The 18,749-nt window shown below is 51.7% G+C and overlaps 6 protein-coding genes across 6 annotated transcripts; 2 read left to right on the forward strand and 4 right to left on the reverse strand.

Moving 5' to 3' along the window:
• Positions 1-201: 201 nt before the first annotated feature.
• On the forward strand, positions 202-7,377 carry UHO2_02915 (putative PRP8 - U5 snRNP protein, pre-mRNA splicing factor; the record flags this gene model as incomplete). The annotated part of the gene is made up of 1 exon (XM_041555703.1): positions 202-7,377. One exon carries the CDS (start codon positions 202-204, stop codon positions 7,375-7,377), a length of 7,176 nt encoding a protein of 2,391 aa, XP_041411637.1.
• A 348-nt stretch (positions 7,378-7,725) lies between these two features.
• UHO2_02916 (uncharacterized protein) lies at positions 7,726-8,949 on the reverse strand (the record flags this gene model as incomplete). Its single annotated transcript, XM_041555704.1, has 1 exon — positions 7,726-8,949. The coding sequence occupies one exon, from the start codon at positions 8,947-8,949 to the stop codon at positions 7,726-7,728; it is 1,224 nt and encodes a 407-aa protein (XP_041411638.1).
• Positions 8,950-12,298: 3,349 nt separating this feature from the next.
• UHO2_02917 (uncharacterized protein) lies at positions 12,299-12,754 on the reverse strand (the record flags this gene model as incomplete). The annotated part of the gene is made up of 1 exon (XM_041555705.1): positions 12,299-12,754. One exon carries the CDS (start codon positions 12,752-12,754, stop codon positions 12,299-12,301), a length of 456 nt encoding a protein of 151 aa, XP_041411639.1.
• A 730-nt stretch (positions 12,755-13,484) lies between these two features.
• UHO2_02918 (uncharacterized protein) lies at positions 13,485-13,964 on the reverse strand (the record flags this gene model as incomplete). Its single annotated transcript, XM_041555706.1, has 1 exon — positions 13,485-13,964. The coding sequence occupies one exon, from the start codon at positions 13,962-13,964 to the stop codon at positions 13,485-13,487; it is 480 nt and encodes a 159-aa protein (XP_041411640.1).
• Positions 13,965-14,813: 849 nt separating this feature from the next.
• Positions 14,814-17,087, reverse strand: UHO2_02919 (uncharacterized protein; the record flags this gene model as incomplete). The annotated part of the gene is made up of 1 exon (XM_041555707.1): positions 14,814-17,087. The coding sequence occupies one exon, from the start codon at positions 17,085-17,087 to the stop codon at positions 14,814-14,816; it is 2,274 nt and encodes a 757-aa protein (XP_041411641.1).
• Positions 17,088-17,340: 253 nt separating this feature from the next.
• UHO2_02920 (uncharacterized protein) lies at positions 17,341-18,243 on the forward strand (the record flags this gene model as incomplete). The annotated part of the gene is made up of 5 exons (XM_041555708.1): positions 17,341-17,424; positions 17,503-17,562; positions 17,707-17,799; positions 17,883-18,058; positions 18,135-18,243. 5 exons carry the CDS (start codon positions 17,341-17,343, stop codon positions 18,241-18,243), a joined length of 522 nt encoding a protein of 173 aa, XP_041411642.1.
• Positions 18,244-18,749: the final 506 nt, after the last annotated feature.

The raw sequence follows: 18,749 nt of genomic DNA on the forward strand, positions 1-18,749 counted from the left end.
GACGTGCGTACATACATCGTTGACCTTTTCCATTGGACACAGCATCACCGTCGACAACAACATCAACGACAGCAGCAGCAGCATCATTTCTAACCACAACCCTGCTGCTAGTGACACACACTTTTTCGCACCGTTTTCAGCTCCCATCTCTCCTATCAAAAAATAGTCATCAGCTAGCACGCAATCATCCGCTTGCCAACCATGTCGGGTTCGCCCGGATACAGGGGACCTCCCCCGTCAGGACCTTCCTCCATGAGGGGCCCACCTCCTGGCATGCCGCCCTCAGCCGTCGCTTCCGTCTCTTCATCGTACCGCGACCCTGCCGTACTTACGCCAGGGCAGCTCCAAGCCAAAGCACGCAAATGGCAGCAGACCCAGAGCCGTCGCTTCGGCGACCGCAGAGGCAAGACCGGCTTTGTAGACACAGGCAAGCAGGAGATGCCACCCGAAGTGCTTCGCAAAATTATCAAGGAGCATGGTGACATGACTAACCGCAAATATCGACAGGACAAGCGTGTTCATCTCGGTGCGCTCAAGTACCTCCCGCATGCAATGATGAAGGTTCTCGAAAACATCCCGATGCCTTGGGAGCAGATTCGCGAGGTGCCCGTCCTCTACCACATCACCGGTGCCATCACCTTCCTCAACGAGACACCCAAGGTCATCGAACCTGTCTTTCACGCTCAGTGGGCAACCATGTGGATTGCCATGCGAAGGGAGAAGCGTGATCGACGACACTTCAAGCGCATGCGCTTCCCACCCTTCGATGACGAAGAACCTGTTGTCGACTACTCGGACAACTTGCTCGATGTAGAGCCTTTGGAGGCAATTCAGCTTGAGCTTGACCAAGAGGAAGACGGTGCAGTCATCGACTGGTTCTACGATCACAAGCCACTCATCGACAACCGCAAGCACCTCAATGGCTCATCATATCGATTCTGGAACCTCGACTTGCCTCAAATGGCGACATTGCATCGACTTGGACGCACACTACTCAGCGATCGCAACACCTCTGGCGATCGCAACTCTTTCTACCTCTTCGACAAGAAGGCTTTCTTCACAGCAAAGGCGCTCAACATGGCCATCCCCGGTGGTCCCAAGTTCGAGCCTCTATTCAAAGATACCGATGGTTTCGATGACGACCTTACCGACTTTACCGACTTCCGAAAACTCATCATCCGCCAGCAAATTCGTACCGAATACCGTGTTGCTTTTCCACACCTCTACAACAGCAGGCCCCGTGCAGTTCACATCGGCACCTACCACGAGCCAAAGAATGTCTACATTCGCTCAGACGAGATTGACCAGGCTTTCTACTTTGACCCCGCCATCAACCCCATCTCCGGTCGCACATTAGCTAGCAGCAATGCCTTTCGATCAGAGTACGACGATGCCACACCGGTGCTCAGCCACGAGGATCAAGTATTTGGTCCCGATGTCGAGGGCGATGACGAGCTCCCAGATGAGATCGCATTCTCACTACCAGAAGAGATCGAACCGTTCCTTGAGGATGCCCCTCTTGAGAACGATTTGACCGCAGATGCGATCGCACTCTGGTGGGCGCCAAAACCATATTCGCTTCGCAGTGGACGAACACGTCGTGCTGTCGATGTTCCATTGATTCAGCCATGGTATCTCGAGCACTGCCCACCCAACCAGCCGGTCAAGGTCCGTGTCAGTTATCAGAAGTTGCTCAAGAACTACGTCTACAACAGTCTCCACACCACCAAACAAAAGGTGCACAAGCGCACCAACTTGCTCCGCGAGCTCAACAATACCAAGTTCTTCCAGAACACCTCGATCGACTGGCTCGAGGCAGGTCTGCAGGTCGCCAAGCAATCCTTCAACATGATGAACCTTCTCATCCACCGAAAAGGCGCCTCCTACCTCCACCTCGATTACAACATGAACCTCAAGCCCACCAAGACGCTCACCACCAAAGAGCGCAAGAAGAGTCGATTCGGTAACGCCTTCCACTTGGTGCGAGAGCTGAGTCGTGTCATGAAGCTCGTTGTGGACGCTCACGTTCAGTTCCGTCTCGGGTCCATCGATGCCTTCCAACTCGCGGATGGCTTGCAGTATCTCTTCAACCACGTTGCAACCCTGTCGGGTATCTATCGATACAAGTACCGGTCCATGCGTCAGATCCGCGCCTGTAAGGATCTCAAGCACGTCATCTACTACCGCTTCAATGCAGCAGGTGTCGGCAAGGGTCCTGGTGTTGGTTTCTGGGCGCCATCATGGCGTGTATGGATCTTCTTCTTGCGAGGCATCGTGCCCTTGCTCGAGAGATGGCTCGGAAACTTGCTGGCCCGTCAGTTCGAAGGACGAGCCGGTCGCACCGGTGCGCAGTCCATCACCAAGCAGCGTGTCGAATCGGCGATGGATCTCGAGCTGCGAGCGAGTGTCATGCACGACATCCTCGACGCCATGCCAGAAGGTATGCGTCAGAACAAGATCAAGACCATCATGAGCCATCTCCAAGAGGCTTGGCGAGCCTGTCGCAGCAATACTCCATGGAGCCCCAACCTTCCCGCTCCTATCGAGAACCTTATCTTACGATACGTCAAGCAAAAGTTCGACTGGTGGACGTCGGTGGCGCACCAACAGCGTGCACGAATCGCGCGCGGTGCCACCGTCGACAAGACGGCAGTTCGCAAGAACCAGGGTCGTTTGACTCGTCTCTTCTTGCGTGCCGAGCAGGAGCGTCAGGCCGACTATCTAAAGAGTGGTCCTTACATTACCTCTGAAGTTGGTGTTGCCGCCTTCACAGCCACTGTGCAGTGGCTCGAAGCTCGTCGATTCAGCCCAATCCCCTTCCCAAGTCTCAACAACAAGCACGATGTTAAGCATCTCGTCCTAGCGCTAGACTCGCTCAAGGAAGCTTACTCAGTCAAAGGGCGTCTTAACCAAAGTCAGCGTGAGGAGCTTGCCTTGATCGAGCAGGCCTTCGACAACCCACACGAGACACTTGCGCGAATCAAGCGATTGATGCTGACCCAGCGTGCTTTCAAAGAGGCTGGCTTCGAATTCTTCGACACGTTCAACAAGCTCACGCCCACCTACGACATTGAGCCCATTGAGAAGATCACCGACGCCTACCTCAGCCAATACCTCTCCTACGAAGCTGACAAACGTCAGCTCTTCCCTGCATGGATCAAGCCCAGCGACTCGGAGCCAGCGCCGCTGCTCGTGTACAAGTGGTGCAACGGTATCAACAATGCACACGAGATCTGGGACACATCCGAGGGCCAGTGTAACGTGCTCATGGAGACGACGCTCAGCAAGGTCTTTGAGAAGATCGACTTGACGCTGCTCAATCGACTTTTGCGACTCATCATGGATCATAACTTGGCCGACTACATCACTGCCAAAAACAACATTTCGATCGTCTTCAAGGATATGTCGCACGTCAACTCGTACGGCCTCATCCGGGGCCTGCAGTTCAGCGCGTTTGTCTTCCAGTACTATGGCTTGGTGCTCGACTTGCTCATTCTCGGCTTGCAGCGTGCTAACGAGATGGCAGGACCGCCCAACATGCCCAACGGTCTGTTCCAGTTCCAGAACACTGCCACCGAGACTCGCCACCCTGTTCGCCTGTACACTCGTTACATCGACCGCATCCACATCCTCTACCGCTTCACTGCCGAAGAGGCTCGTGATTTGGTGCAGCGCTATCTCACTGCCAACCCGGATCCGAACAACAGCAACGTCATTGGCTACAACAATCGCAAGTGCTGGCCTCGTGATGCTCGAATGCGACTCGTCAAGCACGATGTTAACCTCGGTCGTGCGGTCTTCTGGACTGTTAAGAATAGCTTGCCGCGCTCCTTGACGACGATCGAATGGGAAGACACGTTCTGCTCGGTCTACAGCAAGGACAACCCGAATCTTCTATTCTCCATGCTTGGCTTCGAAGTGCGTATCTTGCCCAAGATTCGACAGGAGGATGTCGACGTGGCACGCGATGGTGTCTGGCCGCTCATCCAGGCGAGCTCAGGTGAGCGCACATCGACAGCATTCCTGCGCGTCTCAGAAGAGGGTATTGCCAATTTCAGCAACCGTGTTCGTGCTTTGCTCATGTCGGCTGGTGCAGCACCGTTCAGTAAGATTGCCAATAAGTGGAACACCTGTTTGATTGCCTTGATGACTTACTACCGCGAAGCTGTAGTCAACACCGAGGACATGCTTGATCTGCTGGTGCGCAGCGAGAACAAAGTCATCAACCGCATCAAGTCAGGTGTAAACAGTAAGATGCCTTCTCGTTGGCCCATTCACATTCTCGCTTCGCCCAAGGAGCTTGGTGGCCTCGGCATGCTTTCTATGGGACACGTGCTTATTCCAGCATCGGATCTCAAGTACTCGAGGCAGACGACGACAGGAATTACACACTTCCGTGCAGGTCTGTCGAACCAAGAGGACCAGCTTTTGCCAGCGCTCTACCGATACATCACGCCGTGGGCCTCCGAATTCGAGGACTCGGCGCGAGTCTGGCAAGAGTATGCACAGAAGCGTAAGGAAGCCAACGAGCAGAACAGGCGTTTGACGCTCGAGGATCTCGAAGACTCTTTCCACCGCGGTCTGCCCCGTATCGCAACGCTCTTCCAGAAGGATCGCACCATCTTGTCCTACGACAAGCTCTGGCGTGTACGACAGGAGTTTAAGAAATATCAGATCGCCAAAGCACAGCCCTTCGCATGGACCAACCAGCGTCACGACGGTAAGCTGCACAACCTCAATCAGCTTCGTACCGACACCATCGCAGCTCTTGGCGGTGTCGAGACAATTCTTGAACACTCGCTTTTCGCGGCTACAGGTCACCCGACATGGGAAGGTCTGTTCTGGGAGAAATCGTCTTCGTTCGAGGAGAGCATGCAGCAGAAGCGTCTAACCAACGCGCAGCGATCCGGTCTTTCGCAGATTCCTAACCGTCGATTCACCTTGTGGTGGTCGCCGACGTTGAACCGTAGTAGTGTTTACATCGGCTTCCAGGTTCAGCTCGATTTGTGCGGTGTCTTGATGTCGGGTAAGATGCCTTCGCTCAAGATCTCGTACATCCAACTGTTCCGTGCTCATTTGTGGCAGAAGATCCACGAGTCGGTGGTGATGGACTTGTGTCAGGTGTTCGACCAGGAGCTCGAGGCACTATCGATCGAGACGGTGCAGAAGGAGACTATTCACCCGCGAAAGTCGTACAGGTTGACAGCGTCGAGTTCCGATATCCTGCTTTTCGCCAGCTACAAGTGGCCGATGTCCAGGCCATCTTTGTTGACCGACTCGCGGGACGTCATGGATGGTTCGAGTGGCAACAAATGGTGGGTCGACGTGCAGCTACGATGGGGCGACTACGACTCGCACGATATCGAACGGTACTGTCGAGCCAAGTTTCTCGACTACACTAGCGACAACACTTCGATCTATCCGTCAGCTACCGGTGCGCTGGTGGGTATCGACCTGGCGTACAACATTCACTCTGCGTACGGTATCTGGTTCCCGGGTAGCAAGCCGCTCATTCAGCAGGCAATGGCAAAGATCATGAAGGCCAATCCTGCGCTCTACGTCTTGCGTGAGCGTGTACGTAAGAGTTTGCAGCTGTACAGTTCTGAGCCAACGGAGCCGTATCTCAACTCGAACAACTATGCGGAGCTGTTCAGCAATCAGATCATCTGGTTTGTTGACGATACCAATGTCTACCGAGTTACGATCCACCGTACGTTCGAGGGTAACTTGGTGACTAAGCCCATCAACGGTGCTATTATCATTCTCAACCCAAGAACTGGGCAGCTTTTCCTCAAGATTATTCACACGTCGGTTTGGGCTGGACAGAAGCGTCTGGGTCAGTTGGCAAAGTGGAAAACGGCGGAGGAGACCATCGCCTTGGTGCGCAGTTTGCCGGTTGAAGAGCAGCCCAAGCGAATCATCGTTTCGAGGAAAGGTATGTTGGATCCTTTGGAGACGCACTCGCTCGACTTCCCCAACTTGTCAATTGTTGGTTCAGAGTTGCAGTTGCCTTTCCAGTCTTTCCTCAAGCTCGAGGCGATCGGCGACTTGGTTTTGAAAGCGACTCAGCCGCAAATGGTGCTCTACTCGTCGTACGATAATTGGATGTCGAACGTTAGCAGCTTCACTGCGTTCTCTCGGCTCATTCTGCTGTTGCGATCGCTGCACGTCAACCAGGAGAAGGCAAAGATCATCTTGCGTCCTCATCCGGGTGTCATTACTGAGCCACACCATCTCTGGCCAACGCTGACGGATGAAGAGTGGATCAAGGTCGAGATTCAACTGCGTGATTTGATCTTGGCTGATTTCGGTAAAAGGAACAACGTTAATGTTAACTCGTTGACTTCGTCCGAGATCCGGGATATTATCTTGGGTATGACGATTCAGGCTCCATCGGTGCAGCGTCAGCAGATGGCGGAGTTGGAGAAGACGGCTGAAGCAGCACAGCAAGTGACCGCGACACAGACACGGACGGTCAACGTGCACGGTGAAGAGATTCAGACGGTCACGACGACGCAGTACGAGAACAAGGTGTTTAGTTCCAAATCCGATTGGAGGGTACGGGCGCTTTCGGCGACGAATCTTCCGTTGCGTTGCCAGCATCTCTATGTCTCGAATGACGATATCAAGGATGATGTTGGTTCGCTTACGTATGTTATGCCGAAGAACATCTTGAAGACGTTCATTGTGAATGCGGATTTGCGAACGCAGGTTGCTGGGTATATGTATGGTGTTTCGCCACCAGACGCACCTAGTATCAAAGAGATCAAGGTGATTGTTTGGGTTCCTCAACGTGGTTCAAACCATCGTGTTGAACTTCCTGACGATCTGCCCCAACACGACTTCATCTTGAAGGACCTCGAACCACTCGGTTGGATCAAAACCTCATCCATCGACCTTGCCCACCTTCCCCCGCAAGACGTCGCTCAACACGCACGTACAATGGCAGCTCACACCTCTTGGGGAGCCTCCACGATCTGCATCACCTGTGCTTTTACTCCTGGCTCTGTCTCTCTCTCAGCCTACAACTTGACCGTGGCTGGGTTTGAATGGGGTAGAAAGGCAACCGATACAGAGATCGCTGCTGGTGGAGGACGCAATTTCAACGCGGGGACGATGATGGACCGGGTTCAGTTGTTGTTGAGTGATAGGATTTTGGGTACTACCTTGACGCCGAGTGAAGGAGCATGGAATTATGGGTTGAGTCTGTCAGCGCAGTGGACGAGCAGTATCAAGTATCGAGTGGTGTTGGATAGACCAGCTGGATTTTGGGATCAAGTTCATAGGCCGCAGAACTTTTTGACTTTCACGAATGCAGTTGAGGAGGCAACGACTGATGCTGGGGAGGTGGCTGATATTCAGGATGCCTTTGCCTAGATCTTCCTACTTCTTTATTGCATCTTATCGTCTCGAGGATTTGTTTCTGTTTGAACTTGTGCATTTGTACCTTTCTCATTTCTTGTCCCATGCTTGTTTGTGATTGAGGGTTGTGCAGGTTGATCCTAGTGGATGGTGATCTCACGATGTGGATGGCGCCTCTTGTGTTTTTGAGTCTCAAAAAGAGGCATGAGGAATCTCTGAGCAATGCGACAGTCATACTATCTTCACTAACAACTTTCAGACATGGTAAAAGTCAACGAGTTGCAAAGCAAGACTGCATGCATTGCTGACAAGAACCTAGCGCCCAAGTTGGAGAGTAATGCAAGTTGTGGCGGATAATGGCAACTAATCCATCTCATCATCAACCAACTCATCGGCTGTAGCCGCAGGCGCAGGTGCCGAGCTTCCTACCGCTGGCGCGCTTGTTGGTGCAGACAAAGGCTTAGGTGGAGCACCAGCGCCCTTAATCTGTCCCGTTGTCGCCTTACTCTCCGCAGCACCCGCCCCTGCACCCGCATCACCCGCTCCGCCTGAACCACCAAACAAACTAGCCATCATATCCGACAACATATTCCCCTGATTCCTCTGCTGCTGCAGCCCAAACCACTCCGCTCCGATACTTGGAATTGCTGCTCTCACACCATCTTCCTGGCTCAAAGCGGGTGCTTCTCTTTCGTATCGGCGGACTAGGTTGATCCATGCATTGCGGAGCCAGTCTGGTGTAGGCGCTGCAGGGTTGGAGGATTTGAGTTTGAAAGATTCGGAGACCAGGGCTACTGCCATTTGGGAGAAGTTCAGGTCTGCATTTGCTGTGAGGTATAGCTGCAAACCGCTGCTGCTAGTGGTGGAAGCTGGGGGTCCGGGTGGGACGAAGGGACGAGGGTTGGGAGTGACTGGTAGTAGAAGGGATTTCTGGGACTTGGTGACGATGGAGAGATATGCGTCTTGGAACGCAATTGCTTGTTTAGCCGCACGGTTTGCAACAAGAGGGATGGTGGCACGAAGAGCAAATCGACCTGCTTCGATGCGTTGGATTGCATCAGCTCCTCGCGTTTCCCCCGGTTGTTCTGCTGCTTGGGAGGCGAACTTTGCAAGCCAGTCTGCTTGCGCCTGAGCATAAGCCTTGGGTGCACTTTCCACAGCGTAGGTCTTTTCTGTCTCGACACAGCTCGCCAAGAAGTGCTGCTCTGCACGTTCAAATTCTCCATCTTTAGCGTACATGTTTGCAACGAACAAACGCAGCAAAGGATCACCAGTGGGTGCTTCGCTTGCTTTAACGCTCCATTTCACAGCTGCATCGACGACCTTTTTGCGCCAAAAATCAGGTGCGGCTGCTGTAAGGATGTCGGTAATCCGATCACGACTCTCCGAATCTACGGCCTGGTTCTTAATCCCGTAAACATCGATCATGTAGATGGCAAGATCGCAACCAGATCCTTGTTCTTTTTGGGCGAGAAGGTCGAGTGCACCTTGGTGAAGGGTGGAGATGGCTTCATCGTACTGTTTCTTTTTGACTTGACGGACGGTTTTGGTGCGTAGCTTTTGGTGAAGCTCGTAGCCGGAACTCATTGTTGCGTTCGAGATAGGGATGATGAGGGAAGAGGAAGGGAAAGGAAAAGGGTGGGATAGGTGGAGAAGGAGGGGAAGAGAGAGGAGACGTGTCAAATGGACTTCGCTTCCACGCCTGCACTTTTTGTCAAGCGCACGGACGGCAATCCACGCTCAGACTGATGGAGTTTTAGCCCCGATAACTGGGGATCGGGTAGGGTCTGAGTACGATGTCACTGCTAGTTTGTAGACAGAAACAAATATACTCAATTGACTAAGAAGAGAACATGGCTGCCTAACATATATACAAAGTGCTGCTACATCCCATATGTGGCAGTATCACCCTCAATGACAGGCTACAACAACGAGCGGGACCCAATAGCATCCGATCTCCGATTAGCTTGGATCTATCCGATCCCCGATTAGATCTGCTGGATCGTCATCCTCAGCACAAACTGCTGAACGCATGGCCAAAATTGGTTCAGGTTCTGTTGTCTTCCAGAATCGGAGCAATTTTGTTCCAGGTGTGAGATCGAAAGAATTAATTTGCCTTTTGGTAAAAAAAAAACCTTGCTTGACGGTTGCAAGTGTTGAGGAAAGCACAATCAGGGGCAGTCAAGCAAGCGGCGAAATCGTTAGCATTTTGAGAGAACTAAGTACACAGCAATATCATGAGTATATATATGCCTCTACTGTCAGTTGATGTGTGTGTACAGTACATGTGTAAACTGTCCCAAGATTTTACATGTCACCATACATCACTCTAATGCTCAATAGCTATAAGTTGTATTGCCACACTGTCTGATATCATCTGAAAGTGCTGCTTCTTCTCTCCAAGACTGTGGAATTGATATTGACATTGACTAAAAAAATTGTGCTATGAAGAAGAGCTGAATTTTATTTTATTGTGGGACAGTTTTTGGAGCATGCTCCCAAATAGCAACACCACTCCATTCCTGACCTTGTGGGCTTTTGACTACAATGAAACTTGTAATGTAACTTGGTGGGCACCTTCATACACATTGAAAGTAGTGACATGGAAAGTTTCAGCTCAATCAGATGACTGTGAGTGATCCAGCAGCACTTCCAGTCTGACACCATCATATCTATACCATCATGATGAAACCCACTCCTGAGAAGCACCGATTGGCACTCTTTCACCTCCAAAATGGGGAATCTATCTGTTCAGTTGCAGAACAACTTGGTATGAGCAAGTCTACTGTGAATTGCATCAGCAAAAGCACCTCTGCTGATGTTCCAAAGTCAAAGGGGGGCTGGCCAAGAAAACTCCAGCCTCATCATGTTTGCTTCCTGGACCACTATTATGAGCTCAATTCAACCTCCACAGTTGGGAAAGCATGTCATGCACTGCAGGAGACATTTCACATCAAAGCATGCCCAATGACAGTAAGAAAAGCACTTCATTACTGTCATTACAAAGCATGAAGGTTAGTGAATAAACTGAAGCTACTCAAGAGGCATTACAAAGTGCATCTCAAATTTGCAAATGAGCACAAGGACATGACTGTTGAGGATTGGAAGAATGTGGTATGGTCCAACAAGACAAAGATCAACTTCTTTGGACCAGATGGGAAGCAGTTCTGTTGGATTAAGAATGCCAGCTTCAACAGCAAGCTTGTCAGGCCAACAGTCAAGTTTGGCAGTGGCTCCATCATGATCTGGGGCTGTATGATGTGGGAAGGGGTGGGAGGTATATGCTTGGTGCTGGGATCAATGAATTCAGACCAATACATTGATATCCTGAATGACAAGCTTTTGAAAACAATCTCAGATTTGCAGCTTCAGCATGCATACACTGATGTCACATTTCAGCAAGACAATGACCTGAAACACATGTCGAAGAAGACAAAAATGTGGTTGGAAGGCAATAACATTAAGGTTATGCAATGGCCAGTGCAGTCACTGGACTTGAACCCAATTGAACACCTCTGGCACCATCTCAAAATGTGACTTTCACAGTATAGTACAATTGCAAAGTCCAGGGATGAACTGCTCAAGAGATGTGAAGCTGAATGGAAAGCAATCACTCCAGAGACATGTAGGATACTAATAGAGAGCATGCCAGACTGCATCAAGGCAGTTCTGAAGGCCAAAGGAGGGAATACAAAGTACTAAGGTGTTCTTGAGGAGTGCTCCATAAACTGTCCCACAATAAAAAAAAATCAGCTCTTCTTCATAGCACAATTTTTTTTAGTCAATGTCAATATCAATTCCACAGTCTTGGAGAGAAGAAGCAGCACTTTCAGATGATATCAGACAGTGTGGCAATACAACTTATAGCTATTGAGCATTAGAGTGATGTATGGTGACATGTAGAATCTTGGGACAGTTTACACATGTACTGTATGTAGATGAGGTGACACTATTGAGGGCATGCCGTTGTCGGATGAGATAGGGGTGTAGGTGGGTGATGTTGAGCATTGGTGGGAGTTGACGGGTGGCGACGCTGAGTGAGGTTTGTGGTCGTGTTAGAGCATGAATACACGGTCATGTGATTTCACTGCAAAATGTCGCTTTGGATCGCTCGGGCGGGGGAAGAGGCAGCCTACAGCAAGGTTCTAGAAACGGCATTGGTACCTTGCCGCTATTGTTGTCCACAAAGACGGCTTCAATGAGGCGGCCGTTTCGGAAAGTCCACGGGATCATCGATCAACGGCCTGGAGGCTGACAGATAATGTTTCTTTCCGAGGAGTGCTGGCGAAAGCAAGGGGAGCTTGTTGAGGGACGGCAAGATGCATCGGTGGCTCAGTCGTACTTTATAGCACGGAAAGCTTGCGGCATAGTCGGACATTGCGTGCCAGTAGAGCGGAGCGGCTTGGTGCGCAGAATCTTTCTTCCGCGAGAAGGAAACATCTGCTTCTGTCTTGCTTTTGCGCTCACTATGGCTCAGCTTCATAAGAGGCCTCAGGAACGCCATCAAAAGCTTGACACTACAGAGTGCGTGCGGGAATTACAGGTCAGTGAGGAGTCAATTTGCGGCAGCGCGGCGTATCGACGGACCGGCGTTCCCTGGCTGAGTTTAACTCAAGTATTGTGTGATGAGAGCTTTGACGAACACTAGGAATGTGTTTTCAGACTTGGACTGAGAGGCAAAGAATCAGGTGACATGGAAGCTACGTTGTACAGGTGCCGGAACGCAAGTTTGAAGAAGGGCAAGAACTCGTGCGGGTAGGAAGACCAGCTTTACTACCCGAGCAGGAAACGTTTGTGTGTTGAGTGACAAGGCTGTAGCATAGGCGAATGGCAACAAGAGGAATTAGTGACGGATCAACATATTCGACAAACTAGAGCAAAAAGCAACGTACCATTTGCGACGGTGAAGCCATCACATGGCATCGAACCAAAAATGTTACATGCGACGATAAAACTCCTCGGTCGAAGTCAAAGCGGCACGCAATATCACCATCTCTCGGCAAACCTTGGACAATCTCTGACAAGCCAAAAGCAGATCAACAAAAACCTGTTGCTGATCGATCGAGTTAGCATCGGACACGGGAGGAAAGGCATCGTCAGCGAACTCCTTGAAAGAAGGGTCCACGGAATATTCGTCGTCTTCGTCAAGAAGGATTTCAAAAGGGCAGTCGTCGAAGAGGGTGTTGCCTATAAGGCAGAGACTGAAAGCGTCTCGGAAGATCTGATATCGTTCGGCGTCGGTGGCGTCCGAGTAGTCGCTAAGCGCGATATCGTTGACGATGTCATCAACGAAGCCTTTGGGGAGGATGGTGGTGAGGCCAGACTCGGAGGTGAAGGTGCTTTGGATGAAGCGGCCGTCTTCAAAGGCGTGCGTGACAGAGAGGGAGGACATCTTGATCGAACGAAAGGCTCTTGCTAAGGTCGAGAATCGATGTGAGAGCTTAGGCAAAGCAGCACTGTGTCGGTTGGGTGATGCCTTTGGCGCTTTGATCGCCAGAGACATCCACCTTATATGGAAACGAGACACAACAGACCCATGGTCAAGATGGTTGCACAAAGAGATTGTCCGCGCTGCTTCCGCTTAGCAGCCAACCCCGCTGTTGCGCAACACTTTATCGACATCATGCTTAACCCCGCAGTGCGCACAACAGCGACCGGCTATTGGGCCAATCCGGAAGCGAGAGGTCCACAGAAGCTTTTCGGTCGCGCTGCGCCGTTACTTGACAGCGAGGCACGAAGCTCGTCTTACAAATGGAGATCACTGCATCGACAGGCGGCGGATTGTGATCTTAGACAGCACCAAATCGAACGACGCGCAGACAGCACACAATTTTTTGAGTTCGGTGTTGGCGAATCAACTTTTTATTGTAAACTTCGATGATGCCCTTGACCCACAATTCTGCAATGCATGCGTCCGGAAGTGCAAAGCCAACCGACTTGATATGAAATTGCGGAACGTGGAGAAAAGGGGCCAAAAAAAAAAAAAAAAAAAAAAAAAAAAAAAAGGAAGGCCAAAAGATTGGCGTGGACCTTGTCAAAGACTGAACGGCTGCTTAGTCGTGGAGGCACAATCGTGGCGAAGAAAGATGGGATATATATAATAGACCATAGGTAAGGAGCTCCTACTCGCCTGCTTTCAATGCCAACGATGGCTCTGACTTGGAGCTTACTGGGACGATCGTCGAAACGGTTGATCTCGAATTCGACCTTAGCGAGCGTGGATCGATCATTGGTCTGGGCGCACACCTTTTATAGGCCCTCGTCGTAGCTGTAAATGGTTTTGCTAAGGCGGAACGAACGTCAGTCCTGACGAAAGCAGCCTGAGGAGTGTGTGCGTGGTTCTGGCACGGCCCGTCGAGTTTGGGAGGAAGGTCGTCGGCCGTGAGGAGGATCTGTCGGATGAATGGCATGAAAGCTGTATCGGCCCCCTTGGGAAGATCGAGAGATTGCACCAAGCTCAATTTTCCCTTCCGAAATTCGGCCATCTTGCCAACTGCCCGCTCCATGGATTCTTTTGGGATCGATTGCTCGATGTCGCGGCCGAAGTCTTGCAAGAGTTTTTCAAAGCCATGCATCGACATGGATGCAGGTGGAGCACTCATCTCGAGTAAGTACAGTACTTTTACGCGATGAGAGTGTAGGAGGGCTGTGCCTGTATCGACTCGTATCAGGCCAGTCGTCGGGATGGCCGATGTTCGTATTAGGCCAGACGCTTCGGTCCATCCGATGATCCTATCAGACCGAAGACCTGCGGGTGTCCGATGACCATACCAGGGAAAAATAAGGGCCGAGGGGAGATAAGGGCCTGAGGTCTATTGCTGCAAGCCCTCTCACACTGCCTCGTCATGTCTGATACTCATCTTTCGCCTCAACATGTTGCTGAATCATTCATAGGGGAAGACGTATAAAAGCACCAGATTCAGTGAGTTCCTTCTCTGTTAGCATCCAACTGTCTGTACATACAGTTTATCGTCGACATACGTAATAAACCGCGTCCTGCCATTCAAGTCTGCCACTCGTTTCAACAGAGAGTCGGGGAGCTGGAATGCTGGTAGCGTAAGGTCAAGGAGATACGATGACAGGAGAGGAAGGCGGAAAGAGAGGCGTTGACCAGAATAGAAGACAGTGATAGGGGGGGGGGGGGGTTTCGCCGAAGGGCCTAGCTTATGTAGCTAAGCATCCGATGTCGCCCCCAAGGCATTGATGAGAAGTGCGAATACGAAAGATGCCATGTGACAATAGTGCGGCGAGAGAAGAGCAGTCATCGGTGCGCGGCTCAGCTGTTTCTCGACAGTGAGGGGGTTTCGCCAAGCATGTTGGCAAGTTTGGATCCACACAAGCTTTATACACAGACTCATTGATCAATGCTTTGACACACGCCACGATCGTGATTACAGAAAACAGATTTCATTTGTACAATCACACCCCTTCTCTGTGCAAAGTCAAGCGGCCTAGATGATGCCTTCGGCCCTGAGCATCTGCACATACTGAAAGGCGATCCTTCTTCCTCTTTCGATGCCAGTCCATCCGTCGGCTTCTGCGGCACTTTCGCTTCCTTGATCCGGTCTCAGACCTTGGAAGATGAGCTGGACAGTGTCCTCCTTCTTTGTCTGCACTGACTCGGGAGCTGTTGCCGGAGTGCCGGAGAGCGGGTTTGCCGAATTGGGCGCAGCAGAATTAGGACTAGCGTTTGACCAGATAGGCGCTCCCAATGGACAGTCATCGTCATCATCGTCGTCGTCTTCGTCCGCTTGCTGCACTGTCACCGCTGTGCCCAGCAACCCGCCTGGCAACCCGCCTGCTGATGCGCCTGCAGTTGAATTGGGGGTTGCTTGCTCTGCTTCAGAAGCCGAGGAAGATAGGTCGTCTTCATTTTCATCTTGCCAGTCTCGGTTGGTGTGCGCCTCTGCGTCGTCGTCGGATCCGAAAGCGTGCCAGGCATAGGCGTCTTGAGTTGGGTTATGCTTCTTTGCTGCTGCGCTCGAGACCTGATCTCGGTTCTGCGTCGCATTCTTTCGTTGCCTGCGTTGCTGACGAGCTGCTTGTCGCAATTGGTAAGATCGCTTTGCAATGCGTTGCCGCCAGCCTTCGCCGGAGCGCGGAACCACTTCTTCCCACAGCTGATCTGACACGACTGGAATGTTGAAGTGGCGGTTAGGAGGTGCAGCTCCCGCTCCAGCCCCTCCGCCAATCGTGTAGCTGAAGCCTGATCCCCTACCAGCCGGTCCTGCGACTGCACCATCCCCATTCATACCGGTAGCAGATCCGAGTGTTGCATTCATAGCTCTTGGTGTCCCTGTTGCGCTCGCTGCTTGCGACAGTCCTCCGGAAACTCGCAACCCATTCTGGTTGAGCATTCCGGGAACAGATGTGGGTGCAGGTGGTGGCATAGGCACAAGCCCGGGCGGGAATAGCGAGTGCAAAAAGTCATGCATGAACTTTGATGTCGGCAGCAATGTGGAGACTGGCAAGAACTCGGCTTCGACGATGGCGCCTGCACTTCGACCGCCTCCTCCCATAACACTGCCAACTCGCACTCTCCAGTCTACTCCGCCTGAACCATTCGCAGCAGATCTACCTGTACCGTTGCTTGGGGACACTGTGGTCGTGTCGTCGATAGAAGATACAGAAGCAAGAGCAGGCGAGATACCTGGAAGCGCATTCAGGTTCTGACTGTTGATTTCAAGGACTAAGCCTTCGATCGAGACTGCGGCACCTCGCGGGACCCATGCGCCTGGGCCAGCTGTGCCAGCAGGAGCACCATGTGGTGGCGGAAGGTTGAGGCCGGTCAACATGGCGGACATTGATGAAGTGACGGCAGATACAGTATAGCGTGTATGAGAAGGGAGTCGAAGTTTAGGTTTTGGTCCTGCTGTCTCGATGATGTCTTCTGCTGCTTGTTGTAGCTGCTCTGTTTCAGTAGCTTGCTCTGCGGACGCGGATGGATTAGGCCCCGCCTGCACTTCTCCTGTCGATGTTGATGTCGTCGCAGATGTCGTCGCAGATTTCGTCTCTGCTGTCTTCTCTGTGGTGGCTGTATCTACATCCATCGGCACTGCATCCTCTCCTATGGCTTCTGCGCTCTGGGTCGGAACAGCTGCAGGCTTGTTGTCTGAGCCGTCAGTATTGTCCTGTGCTCCTGTCGTTGTGTCCTTCGATTCATCGTGTTGCTGCTCAGCCTCTTTCACGGCTTCTGGCCAAGTCTTGTGCTGCTGCTTGCGACGAGCCTCAATCTCACGCCGTTTCAAATTCTTCCATTTCTTGGTCGACACCTCCCAATCACGCCAAGCTTTCGCTCGCGAAGGTCTGCCAGTGTCCTCTACAATCACAAACACCACGCCAGGATGATCTGATAGCCAGACCTGCCACATCGTCCTCGGCTTGGTGAGTGGCGGTGCACCTGATGCGGATGAGCTTGATCCTCCTGTTGCCGAAGAAGTACCGCCAATGTTACTGATTTGATTCGAGCCGGAAGAGGAAGAAGCGTAGGCATTGTTGCTTCCGGAGAGGTCATCAGTGTCGAATGAATCTCGAGCGAAAGAAGAGTCATACTGGTCAGAAGACGGCCATGCATTGGTCGGAACAGGTACAGCACGAAATGAGCGGATGGTGATGCTCCATCGCGCGATTACTTTTGCGTTCGAGGTGTGCTGTAGATGGCTGAAGAGCGGTGGGATGGACTGCGCGCCCAGTGATGGCAGCCTTGCTGTACTGGACGCACCCATCTCTAGCGTGACCTTCAGGTGAGGGTCGTAAGCGGACCTGTGATAGAATGAGCGAGAGTTGAGGGAAAGGGTGCCACGAAGAAGAAACGAAATGGCTGTGCGAAAGTGGCAAGGCGAGCTGGGATGTCTTCCGTGTTCCGGATTTACTGGGAGGAGGCGAAGAGCATCTTGAAGGGAAGGTCGAGGTTGCTTGCAATCTCCCTCCCCGTGACATCTCTCTCCGTTCTGGTCGTGTGTAGTACCTCATCTCAACATGTCTGCGCTCGTCACATCGTCCAACAAAGAGTTGGTCATCCGCAAGGGTGGCAAGGAGGACTGTGCCGCCATCCTTGACTTCGTACGTACCACGATCCCGCTGGCAGTGGGACATGGAGCACTTGGTAGACTGACCATGAACTTTTCAATACCTCAACAGATCCAACAATTAGCTGACTACGAGAAGGAGCCCGACGCTGTGAAGGCTACTGTTGAGACGGTAAGCAGACCCGAGCCTTGTTTATTCGACAGCCAACCGTGCAAGGCTGACAATGATCATCTTCAACACGGCCATCAATGATCATCTTCAACACGGCCATCAATGATCATCTTCAACACGGCCATCAATTGCATCACGACACAGCTTGAGGAGAATGTCTTCAACAAGGGCTACGCAGAGGTGTTGATTGCCGAACAGCACAAGGACTGCTCTGTTGTCTCTGTGGGAATGGTGCTTGTAAGTAGAGCTTGACCTTGTTCTGATCTCGGACAACTCATGAGAGCTTCGGCTGAATCTTGTTATCTTACATGTCTGTGCAGTACTTCTACTCATTCTCGACCTGGACCTCCAAGCGCTCACTTTACCTCGAAGACCTCTTCGTGATCCCGAGACTGCGCAACAAGGGTGTGGGCAAGCTGCTCTTCAAGGCTCTCGGACAGATTGCGCAGCAGAAGGACTGCGCTAGGATCGACTGGTCCGTGCTCAAGTGGAATGCGTGAGTACATCAAAGATGTCAAGTGGTGAATTTGACGGACAAAGACTGAAGATGTCTCTACTTGTACCTCTTTCAGCCCGACAATCGCATTCTACGAGAAAGTGCTTGGAGCAAAGCCCATGGATGAATGGAAGGGAATGCGTCTGGAACAGCAAGGCATTGCCAACCTGTCAAAACTCATCTAGAAGCGTGTCGATAGACTTTACCACTCCTCCGAGTCTTTGACTCACATGGAATCGATGCGTGCACCAAAGACAACTAATGTTCAGATTGCGGGCAGCAAGTGGATTGAGACATTATGGCTGATTGCCAATCGACTTGGGAACTGGCTGTGTCAATGTCCTCGAGCGAGACCTGATCAGTGAGATCTGACCAGCGAGATCTGACCAGCGAAAAAGTGCCTTCTCCAAAGCTTGCTGTTCATCCGTTGTGAGGCAAGATGGGAAAGCCATGCCTGTGCGGTTGTGCGCTGCGCTTCTGCGTTCTGGCTGTCATACTGCGAACGCCAAGGTCTCGGCTGATCCGAAAGCAAAGTTGCAAAGACATCTTGGCGCTTAAGCCTAAGTAGTGTGTGAGTGATTCGGGCTCAGCGCTGGAGGCATGAATCGCCTTGGCTGCTGTTCGGCAAGCCCGATTTTTCCTCTCTTCTCTCGCTTCCAGCCAAAAGGCAGAGCCAAATTTGCTAGTTGTG

The sequence above is a fragment of the Ustilago hordei genome (assembly GCF_900519145.1).
Source record: "Ustilago hordei strain Uho2 genome assembly, contig: UHO2_contig_04, whole genome shotgun sequence".
Classification (NCBI taxonomy): domain Eukaryota; kingdom Fungi; phylum Basidiomycota; class Ustilaginomycetes; order Ustilaginales; family Ustilaginaceae; genus Ustilago; species Ustilago hordei.